Source organism: Terrapene carolina, unplaced genomic scaffold (genome assembly GCF_002925995.2).
Source record: "Terrapene carolina triunguis isolate 2854851 unplaced genomic scaffold, T_m_triunguis-2.0 Scaffold42, whole genome shotgun sequence".
NCBI classification, from domain to species: domain Eukaryota; kingdom Metazoa; phylum Chordata; order Testudines; family Emydidae; genus Terrapene; species Terrapene triunguis.
This window is the reverse complement of record NW_020664393.1, coordinates 20901763-20915499: the sequence shown is the minus strand read 5'-3', so window position 1 is coordinate 20915499 and position 13737 is coordinate 20901763. Positions and strand designations below refer to the sequence as shown.

General features: G+C 44.9%; 1 protein-coding gene across 1 annotated transcript in view; it reads left to right on the top strand.

The window, feature by feature from the left end:
* The first annotated feature begins 11788 nt into the window (after positions 1 to 11788).
* CFAP206 (cilia and flagella associated protein 206) overlaps positions 11789 to 13737 on the top strand; it is a 27408-nt gene continuing 25459 nt past the window's right edge. Inside the window, exons 1-3 of the mRNA XM_026652927.1 lie at positions 11789 to 11914; positions 12156 to 12239; positions 12967 to 13057. Coding sequence (XP_026508712.1) covers positions 11789 to 11914; positions 12156 to 12239; positions 12967 to 13057 — 301 coding nt within the window. The remainder of the gene's footprint in view (positions 11915 to 12155; positions 12240 to 12966; positions 13058 to 13737) is intronic.

Genomic DNA, 13737 nt, shown 5'->3' with positions numbered 1-13737 from the left:
CGAGAGCCTTGAAACTGCCCAGGGTCCCAGCTAGGGTACCTCCGCCCGTGGCGGTGCCTGATACGGCCGCCTTGGTGTCACTGCCGGCAGGGCCCAGAAGAATCCCCGGTACCGCCTGTGTAGAGCCCCCCCCCCGTGCCACACCCCATGAGCCCCCCTCCTCCCCCCTTGGTAATATCCCTTATAGAGCCCCCCCATAATACACCCCATAGAGTCCCCCTTCCCCACTGGGCATTCATGGTCCACCATACAATTTCCATACCCAGATGCGACCCTCAGGCCAAAAAGTTTGCCCGCCCCTGCTCTGGAGGAGTGTAAAACTTAATTACACAACTCCTAAGTGCCATAGCCAGGGGTTTTCTTTCTTCTAAAAAATGGAAATAAGGGAAACATTGGAAAAAAATAAGTTAATGCAACATTAATGTTTCAAATTAATTTGAAAAAAGTCAGGGATAGAAAAATTTCTTCTTGCATTCTTAATCATTTGTTTTCGCTGACTACTCATAACTGACATCATCACACTAGCCTTTTCCTCCTCTCAACCATGGGGGGAGGGAGGCAAGTCCAGAGCGGTTCTATTGTAGTTGGGGCTACAGCTGCCATCTTGGTACACTCTTCCCAGAATCAGAAAGCTTAAACATGCTACTTTTTATATTAACAATCCAAAAATTAAGTAATTATCCATCTGACCAGATTTTTACTGAGCCAGTTTCTAAGAAAAGTATGGTTATGGCTGTCAACACATGATTAATTAAAGAAAGGAAATTAGTAGGTAAGAACAGATTGTCCATTTTCCTTTCTACTTGTGCTTGACAATTCTCATAGTGGGATGTAACAAGCAATAATTATTAACTCAGATCAGCCTACAGGAGCTCACCAAAATGCTAAAGAGAAAAAACTGCACAATTTTGTATCACATTTTTGCATAAAAATCCACACTGGGTGCCCCCAATATAACATCCCATCCTATAAATCCCAGACTCCAAGCCCAACATTTTCAAAATGTGGTTGTCTGAAGTTACACACCTAAATCCAGTTAGGCACTTAAATAAGTCTCTTGATTTTCAGAGGCACTGAGGGATGTAGGTGTTGTGATGTTGAGTGTTGCAATACCAAACTTTTAGGAACTTCAAAAAATCACTGGAATCCACAAAACTTGAGTTAGGTGCCTGGTCTCCCTATAGACCAGGGGTGGTCAAACTGTGGCTCATGAGCCACGTGCAGCTCTTTTACAGTTAAAGTGCGGTTTGTGGAGCCCCCACACCCCATTTGCTGCCTACCAGACTGGGGGTGGGGGGAGGCTTGGGGCTTCTGCCCTGTGGCAGGGTGGTGGGGCTAGGGGCTTCTCCCAGAGACAACTGGTGCCTGCTGAGAGTGGGGGGCACAATTTAAAGGTATGCCCCTCCCAGCTTGAGTCATGCCCCCCCAGGTACACACACCCTCTTACCCTCAGCAGCCCCTCCCTTCAGCTCCCAGGCAGCGGCGGCCCTACACTAGCTGCCAGCAACTGGCGCCCTAGGCGAACCATACAGTTGGCGCCCCCCAACCCCAAGGGCAGATCTAGGCTGAGGTTTTTGGTAAATTGGGAAACATTTATCCCTTTTTTTCCTTTTAATGTTTTTTAAGTTTTTTTTTTTTAAACAGAGGCTTAATTATTCGGTTTGTCCGTCTGTCTGTCCAACCAATGTTTCTGAGATCAAATAAAATAGAGACACAAAATTTTCATAATATATTTGTACACAACATCTAGATGATATTTCATATAAAAATGCATTAAAAATGTTAATTATAATTTTTATTATTACAAATCCAAAATCATCCATTACGCTATCCTGCTTTAACTGCCATTACCACCACATCCAATATAGAAAGAAATAAGAAAACTCTTCAATGAACTTTAACCTGTATTTACAAAACACTCTGAATAAACAACACTCTGTGCTCTTAAAACATGACTTTTCTTGCTTTAAGTTTTGAAAATTCAGTCACTAGTTTTTTTAGATCCAGTTTTCCAGCTATTTCATGCTCTATTGACATTGTAGCAAGTCCAACAAGTCTCTCTTGCACCATTGTTGAACGCAGATATGTTTTTATCAATTTTAACTTTGAGAAGCTACGTTCCCCACAAGCTACGGAAACTGGCAAAGTTAAAAGAATGCGTAGAGCTATAAAAATGTTTGGAAAACTGTCTGTGAGTTTTTCACAAACAAACTTCAGTACTTCTTCAGGAGTGGAATGTTTCTTAAGTTGTCTTCAAAAAGCCTGAAGCTCACTACATAAATCTGTAGCATCAATGTCTTGAATTTTCATTAGTCAATGCCGACTCCAGTTTTATACAAAATTCTCTTATCTGTTTTGCTGTTTTCTTTTGCAAGCTGTGGATATCATATAAAAAGCCAAATATTGATTCTAGCTGCTGCATCTGTTTAAATCTTTCATCAACCGAGTGAACAGCAGTATCAAGAACTGCGAAGTAGAAATTCACTTTGAACCTTTGTTTTGGGTTCTGAATGGGTGTCTCTCGTCCTTCATACGAAAATTGCTGTTTCTTTTGCCAAATGCAAACTGGCTCTGGTTCAAATTCTGTCAGAAAGTCTATTTCTTCAGCAAGCTCGAGAGAATCTACCAGTGTTCTTTCGAATCCTTCATCACTTCTGAATTCCTCCAGAATGTTTTTAGTTTGCTGCAGTTTTTGAATAGCAGAATGTATGTTCAAGTTCTTTTCCTGAAGCTGCTTACTAGTGAGGTTAATCTCGAAAAGGATATTATACTACAAAATGAGTGAAATCACAAATTTGAACTTGGAAAGGCCATTTGCAAGAGCTTCTGCATCTGAACGTGCCGTATTGCCAGATGATCCAGTAAAGGTAGTATCATCAGAAATTTCAATTAGGGCATCATAAATGTTTCCAAGTTCATAGCGAAGAGGCTTCAAAGCATCAATGCGACTCTCCCGTCTTGTCTGACTAAGTGGTTTCACAGTTAGAGAAGTCACATGGTGGATCAGAATCTCTCAACGGCGTGTTGAGCCTGAGAAAAACACATAAACACGTTGCACCAGGTCAAAGAAACTGCTTGCCTCCAAACAGCATCTAGCAGACTCATTGACAACCAAATTCAGAGAATGCGCACTGTGGGGAATGAAAAAGGCCCTAGGATTGATGTCCATCATTCTCCTTTGCACACCATTGTCTTTACCCTTCATATTACTCCCATTATCATAGCCTTGGCCACATAAATTTTCAACAGATGATGACATTGTTTCAAGCTCTTGTAGAATAGTTTCAGTCATAAATGCTCCAGTGGTCTCTTTCAGTGGTACGAAACCCAAAAAATGTTCTTTTATGAGCACTTCAACTCTATCTTCATCTGCAGACTTTTCCATATCCACAAAATGAATGATCATCGTCATTTGTTCAACATGACTCACATCTGGTGTACAGTCTAGTATTATTGAAAAGTATTTTGCAGAATGGGCAGCCTCTACAATTTTCTTTTTAATGGCATTTGCTAGGATTTGAATCAGTTCATTCTGCATATTTTTTCCTAAATAATGAACCTGTGTTTCATGATCAGTTATTTTCCATAGATGGTCCTTCATGACTGGATCAAACAAAGGTAGGTATTCAACAGATTTTAAAAAGTTTCCATATAATTCCATATAATTTTTCATTTCCACCGTGGCTGCAGAATGCTAAATTTTGCCCAGTGAGAACTCTCACTAAAGCAATCAAACATTCTGATATTTGTTGCCAATATTCTTCTTTTTCCTTGATCACACATAAATTTTCTTCATCGATAGTTTTTCCTTTTTTCAATCATAATTCAAGTTCTTTCCAATTTTGAAAACATTCCAAATGTTCTGTACTTCTTTCATGTGAAGAGAGAATTGATGATATGTTTTTCCAGTCCTTCGAACCATTTTCAGTAAATGATGTACCAATTGCTTGATTTCTAAACAACTTGCAGCAAAAGCAAAACACAGAGTCCTTCGACACTGAATATTGTAACCAGTTTCGATGAATTTCTTCCCCCTTAATGAGTTTCCTCTTGTAATGCTGAGCAGAGAATTTTCTTTTATTTCCATCCTGAGGGAAGGGAAATTCATGAACTTGTTCGGGTCCATGTTCCACAAGAATTTTCTGCACACTGTCATTACATCTGGGCCATGAAGCTGAGTCCCCACACTGTAACTTGTTTGTAACTTCCTCATCCTTTCTTCCTTCTACTTCATTTACTTCAATTTCTGCATATGTCTCTGAAGGTGAATACATTTTCTCCATATCAGTCTGATGCTGTGAGCTGCCTTCATCTAGAAGTAAGTTTCCATCATCTTGAGTTTCCAAACTGCTTTTATGTGGATGTGAACTACCCTCATCTCGAAGTAATATACCTTCATCTGGAAGCTGTGAACTGCTTCCATCTTTATTTGGATTAAAGAGAAGCTATTTCAAGAAGGGTCCTGCTGTTTTGCTTGGTCCTTTTCCTTCTCAGCCTTTTGTTTATGATACTCAGCTCCTGAGGGTTTTCTTTTTCCTCTTTCTGCCATGGGGCATTTGAATATTGTTATGTACTGCGCTCCCGACTGCAAGCATTATAGCATTCAGGATGGCTGACACACCACATGGTTAGCGATTTAAACCACATTGCAGCCATCCCAACACGTCTTTTCACTGCTTAAAGGTTCAATGATTAGTAGCATACACTCACTTACCTATTAAAACAGTTAGTTACATCGTTTACATGGAAACAAAATGACCTTTTTCGACGTTATAACCCGACACCGGTTGTTTGGAAAGTAATCCCCTTCCTCGCTGTTACCCGCTTGGAGTGTGACGTCATCACTTTCGTAGTCTATTAAGCGTTAATGCTCTTACTTTTCTTTTATGGACCTTATTTATTACATGTGAACTTATTTATTACATGTGATAACAAAGAAAAGTTATACAGCCTGATAATAACGCTAAGGTTTTAATATCGCTTAAAGATACTCACATTTTGGATTTATAATGCTGAAAGACGTTATTCTTTATTCTTTGGCACCAAGAAACACAATTTTCCACAGTATTTGCTCTATTCTTAACCATCTACCTGCGATGTGTGTTAAAATGACCATTTGACATGTATCAACTCACGATATCTCTGCTCTACATGAATTTGCAGCTATGCGACCTTGATGTATATTCAAGTTAGGTGTCACTAGCATTGCAGCTCTTGCCGCTGGCGGATGTGTTTAATTGTGGCTGAGTTATTGTTTATCAAAATTGTGGAGTGGGTCATCTTGACCCTATGTCGCAAATTGGGAAAAAAATCGCTAAAATATTATTTATTTTTGCAGTAAATAAAATATTTGACATATGAATAAATTCTCAGAAATTTATATAAATGAATTATAATTCATATTCTCTCTGTACATGCACAGGAATTGAAATAATCACATCTTCGTTATTTTATTTGTATTTTTTTCATCTTTTTCTTTTTTTTTTCATTTTCTTTTTTTTTAAATTTGATTTTTTTTCCTCGAATTTGGCGCCCCATTTAACTTGGCACCCTAAGTGACCGCCTAGTTTGCCTATATGGACGGGCTGCCCCTGCTCCCAGGTGTTAGCTCCTTGTGGAGAGGCAGCGGCAAAGAACTGGGAGCTGTAGGGAGGGGCTGCTGCTTTAGCTCCACAGGGAGAGGCAGCAGCAAAAGCACTGGCTCTCCCGGCAGCTCCAAGCTGTTTGCCGCTGTCTCTCGCCACAGCCAGGGCCGGCTCCAGGCACCAGCGTAGCAAGCAGGGAGGTGCCTGGGGCGGCCAATGAAGGGGGGGGGGGGCACGTCCGGCCGTTCGGCAGCAAGGCTGTCACTCCTTCTCGGAGCGAAGGACCTGCCGCCGATCGCGATCGTGGCTTTTTTTTTTTTTTTTGTTGTGCTTGGGGCAGGGGAGCCCTGGCCACAGCTCCCAGCATGCTGGCTCCAGCTGCTTTGGTGCAGGGAGAGGGCCTGGTGGCACCATGTGACCGAGCAGGGGCAGGAAACCCTGGCATAAATCTAAGGCGGGGCACATGGCCCCAGGTGCCCCCTCCATGTGTCGCCTCTGGGTCTGCCCAGCACGGAGGGGAGTCTTGGGGCTTCAGCCCCGCAGGGTGTGCCTGCCGGGGCTCGGGGCTTCAGGCCTGTGGGGTGTGCTGCCGGGACTCCAGCCGGAGGGGGACTGAAGCCTCAAGTCCTAGAAGGTGCCTCCCGCAGGGCTGAAGCCCCAAGACCCTCCTTCCTGCGTGGCTGAAGCCCTGAGCCCCAGCAGGTGCACCCTGGCTCTCAAACTTCTGAAGACTGTCATATGCGGCTCACACGGTCAGTCAATTTGGCCACCCCTGGGCTAGTACCTTAATCACAAGACTTTCTCTACACTGTAATATGTGGATTGTCCATTCCACCTCTACATCCAGGAGTATTGAATACTTTCAACCAGTTTGGACGTGGAGGTACTCTAAACATTATTTAAGGTAATTTGTAGAGTTGCAGGGGATCCAACACTCTCCCATTGCGCCCTTATATTCCATTTATCTTGAAAGTCTCAAATGTTGGTAAGGTTTGCATGTTGCTTTTCTATGAATATGTTTGACTACTGTGCCCTGCTCTTACAATAACATAGTCTCTATAATGCATGGAAAACCTTTAAAAATTGAAGTATTTATTGAATTGAAAGTTACAATATGTGTAATATGGATGTAAATACTGTTTAAAAAGTTAACTGTTTAAAAGATTAAAAAATGTAATTTAAATGGTTCGGTGGCACCTTAAAGACTAACAGTTTTTTTTGGGCATAAGCTTTCGTGGGTAAAAAAACTGAGGTTTTTTACCCACGAAAGCTTATGCCCAAATAAATCTTTACCCACGTAAGCTTATGCCCAAATAAATCTGTTAGTCTTTAAGGTGCCACCGGACTCCTTGTTGTTTTTGTGGATATAGACTAACATGGCTATCCCCTGATATTTAAATGGTTAACTGTTTAAGTGGCTGGGGCCCACTCCAGCCAGGCGGCGCTGCTCCAGCCAAGCACCGTAGCTGGGCCCGCACCGGCCGGCAGAGAGGTTAATGCTTAGGGCGGTTAACCGGTAAGACTATACTTACTGGTTAACCTTTCACATCCCTAATTTGTAACTGTAGGCACTTGGAGTTAGTGTGGGGGAAGTTCTATGGCCTTACAATCTCTGGATATGTAAGCCCCTTTGTTTTCAGTTTAAATTGATTTTTACTGAAAAAATCCTGGGTTTTATAAAAAGTATTGTGTTTTTCGTCCCAATTTTATTTATCATTCAAATTATATATATAAATAAAAACTTTTTTATTAGGAAAATACAATACATTGCATGGGGTATATATATTATTTTAATACATATTAGTCTGTGTGTATGAGCAAAGCTGCCTGTTGAAGTAAGGCTATGTATTCGTCTAGAAGATACACACAAACAAACAGGCACGCACACAAGCTCTGAAGTGCGTGCGCATCTGAACGTACTGATTGAATCTCATACCCACCACATACACATTTCAAGCTGTTAGATAACAGCTGAAAAATTTGACACACTAAAATAGAATGAAAATCTGTATTCAAAAGTTTTTTAAAAAAAAAACAGGAGAAAAGGATGAAGTTGAGTATATGCGCTGCAAATGGCGTGGCCCAGTTATTAAATGTAAATATTTATAGGCTAATAGTTCTAAGCCTACAATAGTAAACTGTTTATTCAAATGAAAAGTTTTATTTGGGGATTGGATATATGGAATCTTATACTCGGCAGTGGCACACTGTTTTGAGTTCTGTTTTACTTCTGCAGCAAACCACATTGAATTCTGTTCACCAAAGCATTACTTTCCTGAATACCCCCCCCTTCCATCCACCAAAATAAACCCCGCTATTTACCCAGAAAAAATATTAATAGTTTTTTGCACTGATTTTCGCCCGTTTTGTTGTTGCGGTAATAAACACCAATACAGTCCCGGGGGGAAATAAAATGTAAACAGAAAACAAAGGGCGCTGTGGCTATGGTCCCAACCCGCTCCATCATTCAAAGGAAGCCAGCAAGCGCCAGCGGGACCACGCTGCAGAACTCGGGTCTCTGCCGAACCTCGGCGCTTGGATTTGTACAAGGCAGGTTCGGAAAGGGAAAGGTCCGGCTCCGCCTTCCGCAGCGGCACTGGGTGGGAGGCGCTGCTGGGCCCGGCCGGCGCCAGGCTGCAGACCAGGGCCAGTGGGTTGGTTGCGGGGCGAGAGGAGCGGGCACAGCCGAGCGCTGTGTGACAGCAGCAGCGAGCTCGGCCCGCCGGCAGCCGGGTAGCGCGGCCCAGACCGCGCAAGGCTGCTCAGAGCGGGCTCGGCTGTAGCCCCTCGAGGCAGCGTCCCAGGGGTCCCCGTTAACAGCCCTTCCACTCGCGCGCCCGTGTCCTAACCTGACCACAACCAATGGGGCCGCAGTTACCTCCCGCCCGCCCGCCAATCACCGCGCGGTTGGGCCGCCCCGCCGCTCCCATGCTCGCTCAGCAGCCCCGCCCGCTGGGGAGCCGCGTTCTATCTCCATGGAAACGCGAGCGGCCGGCTGAGGACGATCCTCTGCTTTCTAGCCCGTCTGGGGCAGGAAACTCTCCTGTTTGTCCGGGTAGAGGCGAGGCGGGCCAGGGGAGCCGGGGCGGCGCGGCAGCAGAGACTGGGAATCTCTCAGGGGGTCGGGTAAAGAGGGCTCCCCGGGGTGGGGGAGAGGGAGCTCGCGCCGCGCCGGCCCCCGGGGGAGGGAAAATGCCGCTTCCCTGGTGCAGAAACACCCCCCCGCGCGCGTGCGCATTGTACATGCGGCGAGGGGCGCGCAAAGTGCGCGGAGGGGCATTTTGTGCGCGCTTCCTCGCGGAGTGTCCCCGCCCAGCCGGGAGCTGCGGCGCGGGGGGCGGCTTGTGGCGGGCAGGAGGCAGCCAGAGTAACGGAATCGAGCGTCGCTCGCCTTGTCCCCTTCTGCCCCTCCCGGCGCGGCGCTCCGCTCCGCTTCGCCTGGGTGCGACCGGCGGCCCTGGGGGCGGGCGAGCTGGACCCCTTGTAGCTCTGTTTATCACGGGGCGATAACGCGCATGCCCAGTAGATATAGTTTTGCAGAAACATAAACATATTTTTTATTAAATTGTTTTACTTCTCAGGTGAGTTTTGTGCTTGTGAAAAATGCCCGATTGATGGCCCTGGTCGCTGGAGTCCTGTATTTGCTCTCGGAAGAGGTACAGCATGGGCAGCAGTCAGGGCCAGATTAACTCTCCTGTGGGCCCAGGGCTAATAGATTTTGTGGGACCCTTGTATACAAGCCTTTTTCCTAATTGAAAACAAAATGATCACAGTTAGGGCAGGGAGGCTATTAATGCTATACTAAACTTGCCTTTTAATTAACATAAAGCCATTCTGTGGTTACATTTCAGTCTTAAAACTTTTAGAATATAGTTAAGTTAATTCAAAATAGCCTACTTCTTACCTTAGAACAGCTATTATATTAGTTTCTTTCTGGGAGGGAGTTTGGGTGCAGGAGGGGGCTCCAGGCTCGGGCAGAGTGTTGGGGTGCAGGAGAGGGTGTGGGGTGCAACCTCTGGGAGGGAGTTTGGGTGCTGGAGGGGGCTCAGGGCTGGGGCAGGGGATTGGAGTTTGGGAGGGGGTGAGAGGGTGCGGGCTTTGGGAGGGAGTTTGGTGCAGGAAGGGATTCTGATGGGGGCAGGGTGTTGGGGTGCAGGAGCGGGTATGAGGTGTAGGCTCCGGCCAGAAGGCGCTTACCACAGGCAGCTCCCTGCTGGTCGCACAGCAGGGCTCAGGCAGGCTGCATGTCATGGCCCCATGCCCACTCCTGGAAGTGGCTGGCTGCTGGCATGTCTCTGCGCGCCCCTGGGGGGAGGGGGACAGTGTGTCTCCGTGTGCTGCCTGCGCCTGCGGGGACAGTGCTGGGGGCAGGGGCAGCGCACAGAGCCGCCTTCCCCCCTCCCTCCCAGGGGCTGCAGACACGTGCCACGAGCCGGCTGCTTCCGGGAGTGGCGTGGGGCCACGGCATGTAGGCAGCCTGCCTGAGCCCAGCCGCGCTGCTGGACTTTTAGCAGCCCAGAGATCGCGATCGACTGGCAGAGGCTCCAGGACTGACCAATAAATAAATTATGGATTTATTTTTGTGGGCCCCCCCCGAGGCCCTGAGCTGCAACCCCTAAAGCCCCTGCGTTAATCTGGCCCTTGCAGCAGTAGTATAAGCTCCCCCAACTACCAATATGCTCAAACCTCATTCTGGAGTTACCCCTATAAGGTATGAGTGTAGTTACATTTCCATGACCTTTTCTGAGCTTTCTAAGAAAGATGTGATTTGGTGCCAACTATAGTGTATTGTGGGAAGACTTGATTAAAAAAAATTACATTTGGAATTTTTGTAGGAAAAAATCAGGGACAAATTTTTCACAAAAATGTGTAAAAGAAAAAAAATCCTATATTTCAATGAGCTCTAATTGAAGGCACCTGATCTAGGAACTGAACTGAGACCAACACTCACTTCACACTGAATATGCATCAGAGGATAACAATATTCAGTCACCAAGTTAGAGCTGAATTTATGATGTAGAAGGCTTAACATCCTCTTACCAGTCTCCTGATCCAAATAATTGGAATTCCTAATCATCTTTCAGATTAAGTAATAATTTTATTTCATTTCTTAAACACATGGAAAACTGGAAGTTCTCAGAATGGTCATTGGAATCCTGGGGTTGATAACCTGTAGTTCAATAATTTGCCATTAATCTACAAACAAAAGGTATCTACTTGTCCTGGTCAGAATTCTGCCTCACATATCAGACTAAGTTCCCTCTAAGCTGCACAGCAGGCTACAAGGGCCGCGCAGGCAGGGAGAGGCGGTCCGGCCCAGCCCCACCCAGCAAGAGCTGCTGCAGGTGGGGACAGATGCGCCCCTCCTCTGGCCCCGCTGGAGCTGCCGCATCTTGGGAGAGGCACCTCTCCCCCAGCCCGGCACCACTGGAGCTGCCGGGGAGAGATGCCTCTCCCCCGGCCTGGAGCTGCTGCAGCGAGAGAGGGCTGGGGGTAGTCCTCTCTCTCCCTGCCTCAGCCCTGGGGCAGCCTGCACGCCAAACCCCTCATCCCTAGCCCCACCCCAGAGCCCGCACCCCCAGCCAGAGCCCTCATTCCTCCGCACTCCAACCTTCTGCCCAAGCCCTCAGCTCCCTCCCACACTCTGAACCCTTCAGCCCCACCCCTGCCATACATTACCTCCATATTGGTACACATAACAAAATTCATTCTGCACATGGATGTAAAAAAATAGAGGGAACAGTGGTGTCAGAGGTACTGTTAATGATGTAGTGAGATTTTTGTTCCCTCAGCTTCCAAGGAGACCTCAGCTGATGTGAAAAATATTTTTGTTCCCTTAAAGCTGATGCATTTTTTCCTGCTTTTGTGTTGATTGCTGAGTTAGTCCTGTTCATCTAATAAGAAATATTCCATCTGTTAGACAAAAGCTATCTGGGTTAATCCTTTATTATCAGTTTTAGTACTTTTCCTTCAAATTTTGTTTTGTGTTAGTTTCTTATTGTTTGGAAATATTCTTGTCACTTGTGGTCCAGTGAACCATAAATCACCTCTGCTACCTAGTCAAGTTGTTACTGAAAATTTAAGAGGCTCAGGGCATTAGAAGAGAATATGTAATCTCACTATTGTCAGTAAATGTTGCGGTGGGGAAAACAGAGAATGAAAGACAAATGTATGATGCACTGTAATAAACATCAAACCTGTTAATGTATTGTTGGTCCAGAATGTCTCACTCTCAGGCTGAAAGTGTCATAAAGAATATAATTCGTGAAATAGGACAAGAATGTGCTATGAAAGGGCAAACTGTGTCTGAAACCTTGGTGGCTTTCATGGTAAGAACAAAATTAATATTTTAGCCATTGATTATTTTGTTTAAATGCCTTCAGGTCATGTTAATATCCCCCTAAGATTAATAACATATTTTTCACTAAACAGACAAGTATAAAGATTTAGCAGTTGCGCACATTGGCCACAATTTTCAAACTCTGTTCTTAGGCTCTAGCCTTGCTAGGATTTACTGTAATTTTACTCACTGTGAGTAGTCCCCCAATAACATATTTTGCTAATCTGCAGGTGAAAGCTGTCGTTTTGGATCCAAGGAATGAGTTTAACGTGGATCGAACTCTCACAAAAAATGATGTGCAAAAACTTATTAAGGTAATTCTGAAAATTCTCCAAAAGTTCAGAAACTTTACATACTTATGTAGAAATAAAACTTAAATATCTGCTCTGTATTTATAGTAACAGAACATACCTGCCATTGCCATCCACAGGCTAACATATACAATTATGCAAAGCCACCTGTATTGTTGTATATGCATTGGGAAATCTAAACAATCTAACTACTTGTTAAAGTGATATTATGGTAAATTACTGAGATCTCAGCATAATTATTAGAAGGTAGGTGAGGATTAGATTAATGAAATATTTTTTGCCTCCTGGAGTTACAGTATAACCAGATATTGGAGGAGAGAGAGAGAGAGACTGATAATAGCAGACAGAAATATTGAAAGCATCTTTAATTGCTAATCAGTCTCAGTAGGAGATTTTTCTATACAGCACCAAACATCCTATCAGCATTTAACAAATACTAAATCATACCAGTTTGTAGGTTGCTAATTTTTAGCTACCTGATCAATTTCCTAAGATTCCTTTAAAGCATTTTGAAAACTAACATCATACTTCATTCTCATGGTTCTGTAGTCAAGAACAGATTCTGCATTTCCTAGTGGTGGTATATACCTATTCATCATGTTCTGTTGGGAGAATGAGGAATGGGGAGTGGAAGGCTCCGTTGCTGCTGTCAAAATGGTAACGTTGCTATTGATGTTTCCGAAAATTCTAAGTGGTTAGAAAGAATTAACTTTTACAACTCTCTTCTTAGCTCTGTGTTAGTAGACTTCTTGACACAGCAAATCCATCCCTGGACACTATTAAGATGCAAGTTTACTTTGATATGAATTATACAAACCGAGGTAATTTTAATATGTACAAATATTAAATATGAGTGTCAGATAATAAAACTTGTATCTAACTATATTGATTCATCTGTATTTTAATATTACTCTTTATTAGCATACTATATAGATATAGATAATAGGATAGGTCTGTGAGAGGCTCCCTGGGGTACAACCTGAACTGGGGTACCGCTGTGGCCCCTTAACTCTCCAGCCTGGGCTCTGTCTCACAATGCTTTGCTAGTGACAAGCACCAAACCTCTCCCGGCGCTGTTATCTTTCAGTACAACAGCATGTGGAGCTCCACAACTAGCTAAATTGCATGACTGCTCCCTGAGCCACTCACGAATTGCACAGAGAAAGGCACCAGCAAACCTGCCAAGCCCCTAGCCTTGCACCGCAGAACTGTAGTATCTTGCCCTGGTCAGAAGCCTGACCAGTGTAAATTCATTACCCAGTCCGACTCTCCCTCAGTGTGGAGAGGATACACACTGGCCTTTGTAATCTGAGCTCAGGGCCGGCTTTAGCAAGTGCGGGGCCCGATTCGTGGGGCTTATACTCACCGGGCAGTGCTCCGAGTCTTCGGCGACACTTTGGATTGCTGTGCTCCGGCCCGGGGAGGGGGGTCGCGGGGCTTTGGAGCTCCAGCCTGGGGAGTGGGACCGTGGGGCTTGCCCTGCTCCGGCCGGGGGAGCGTG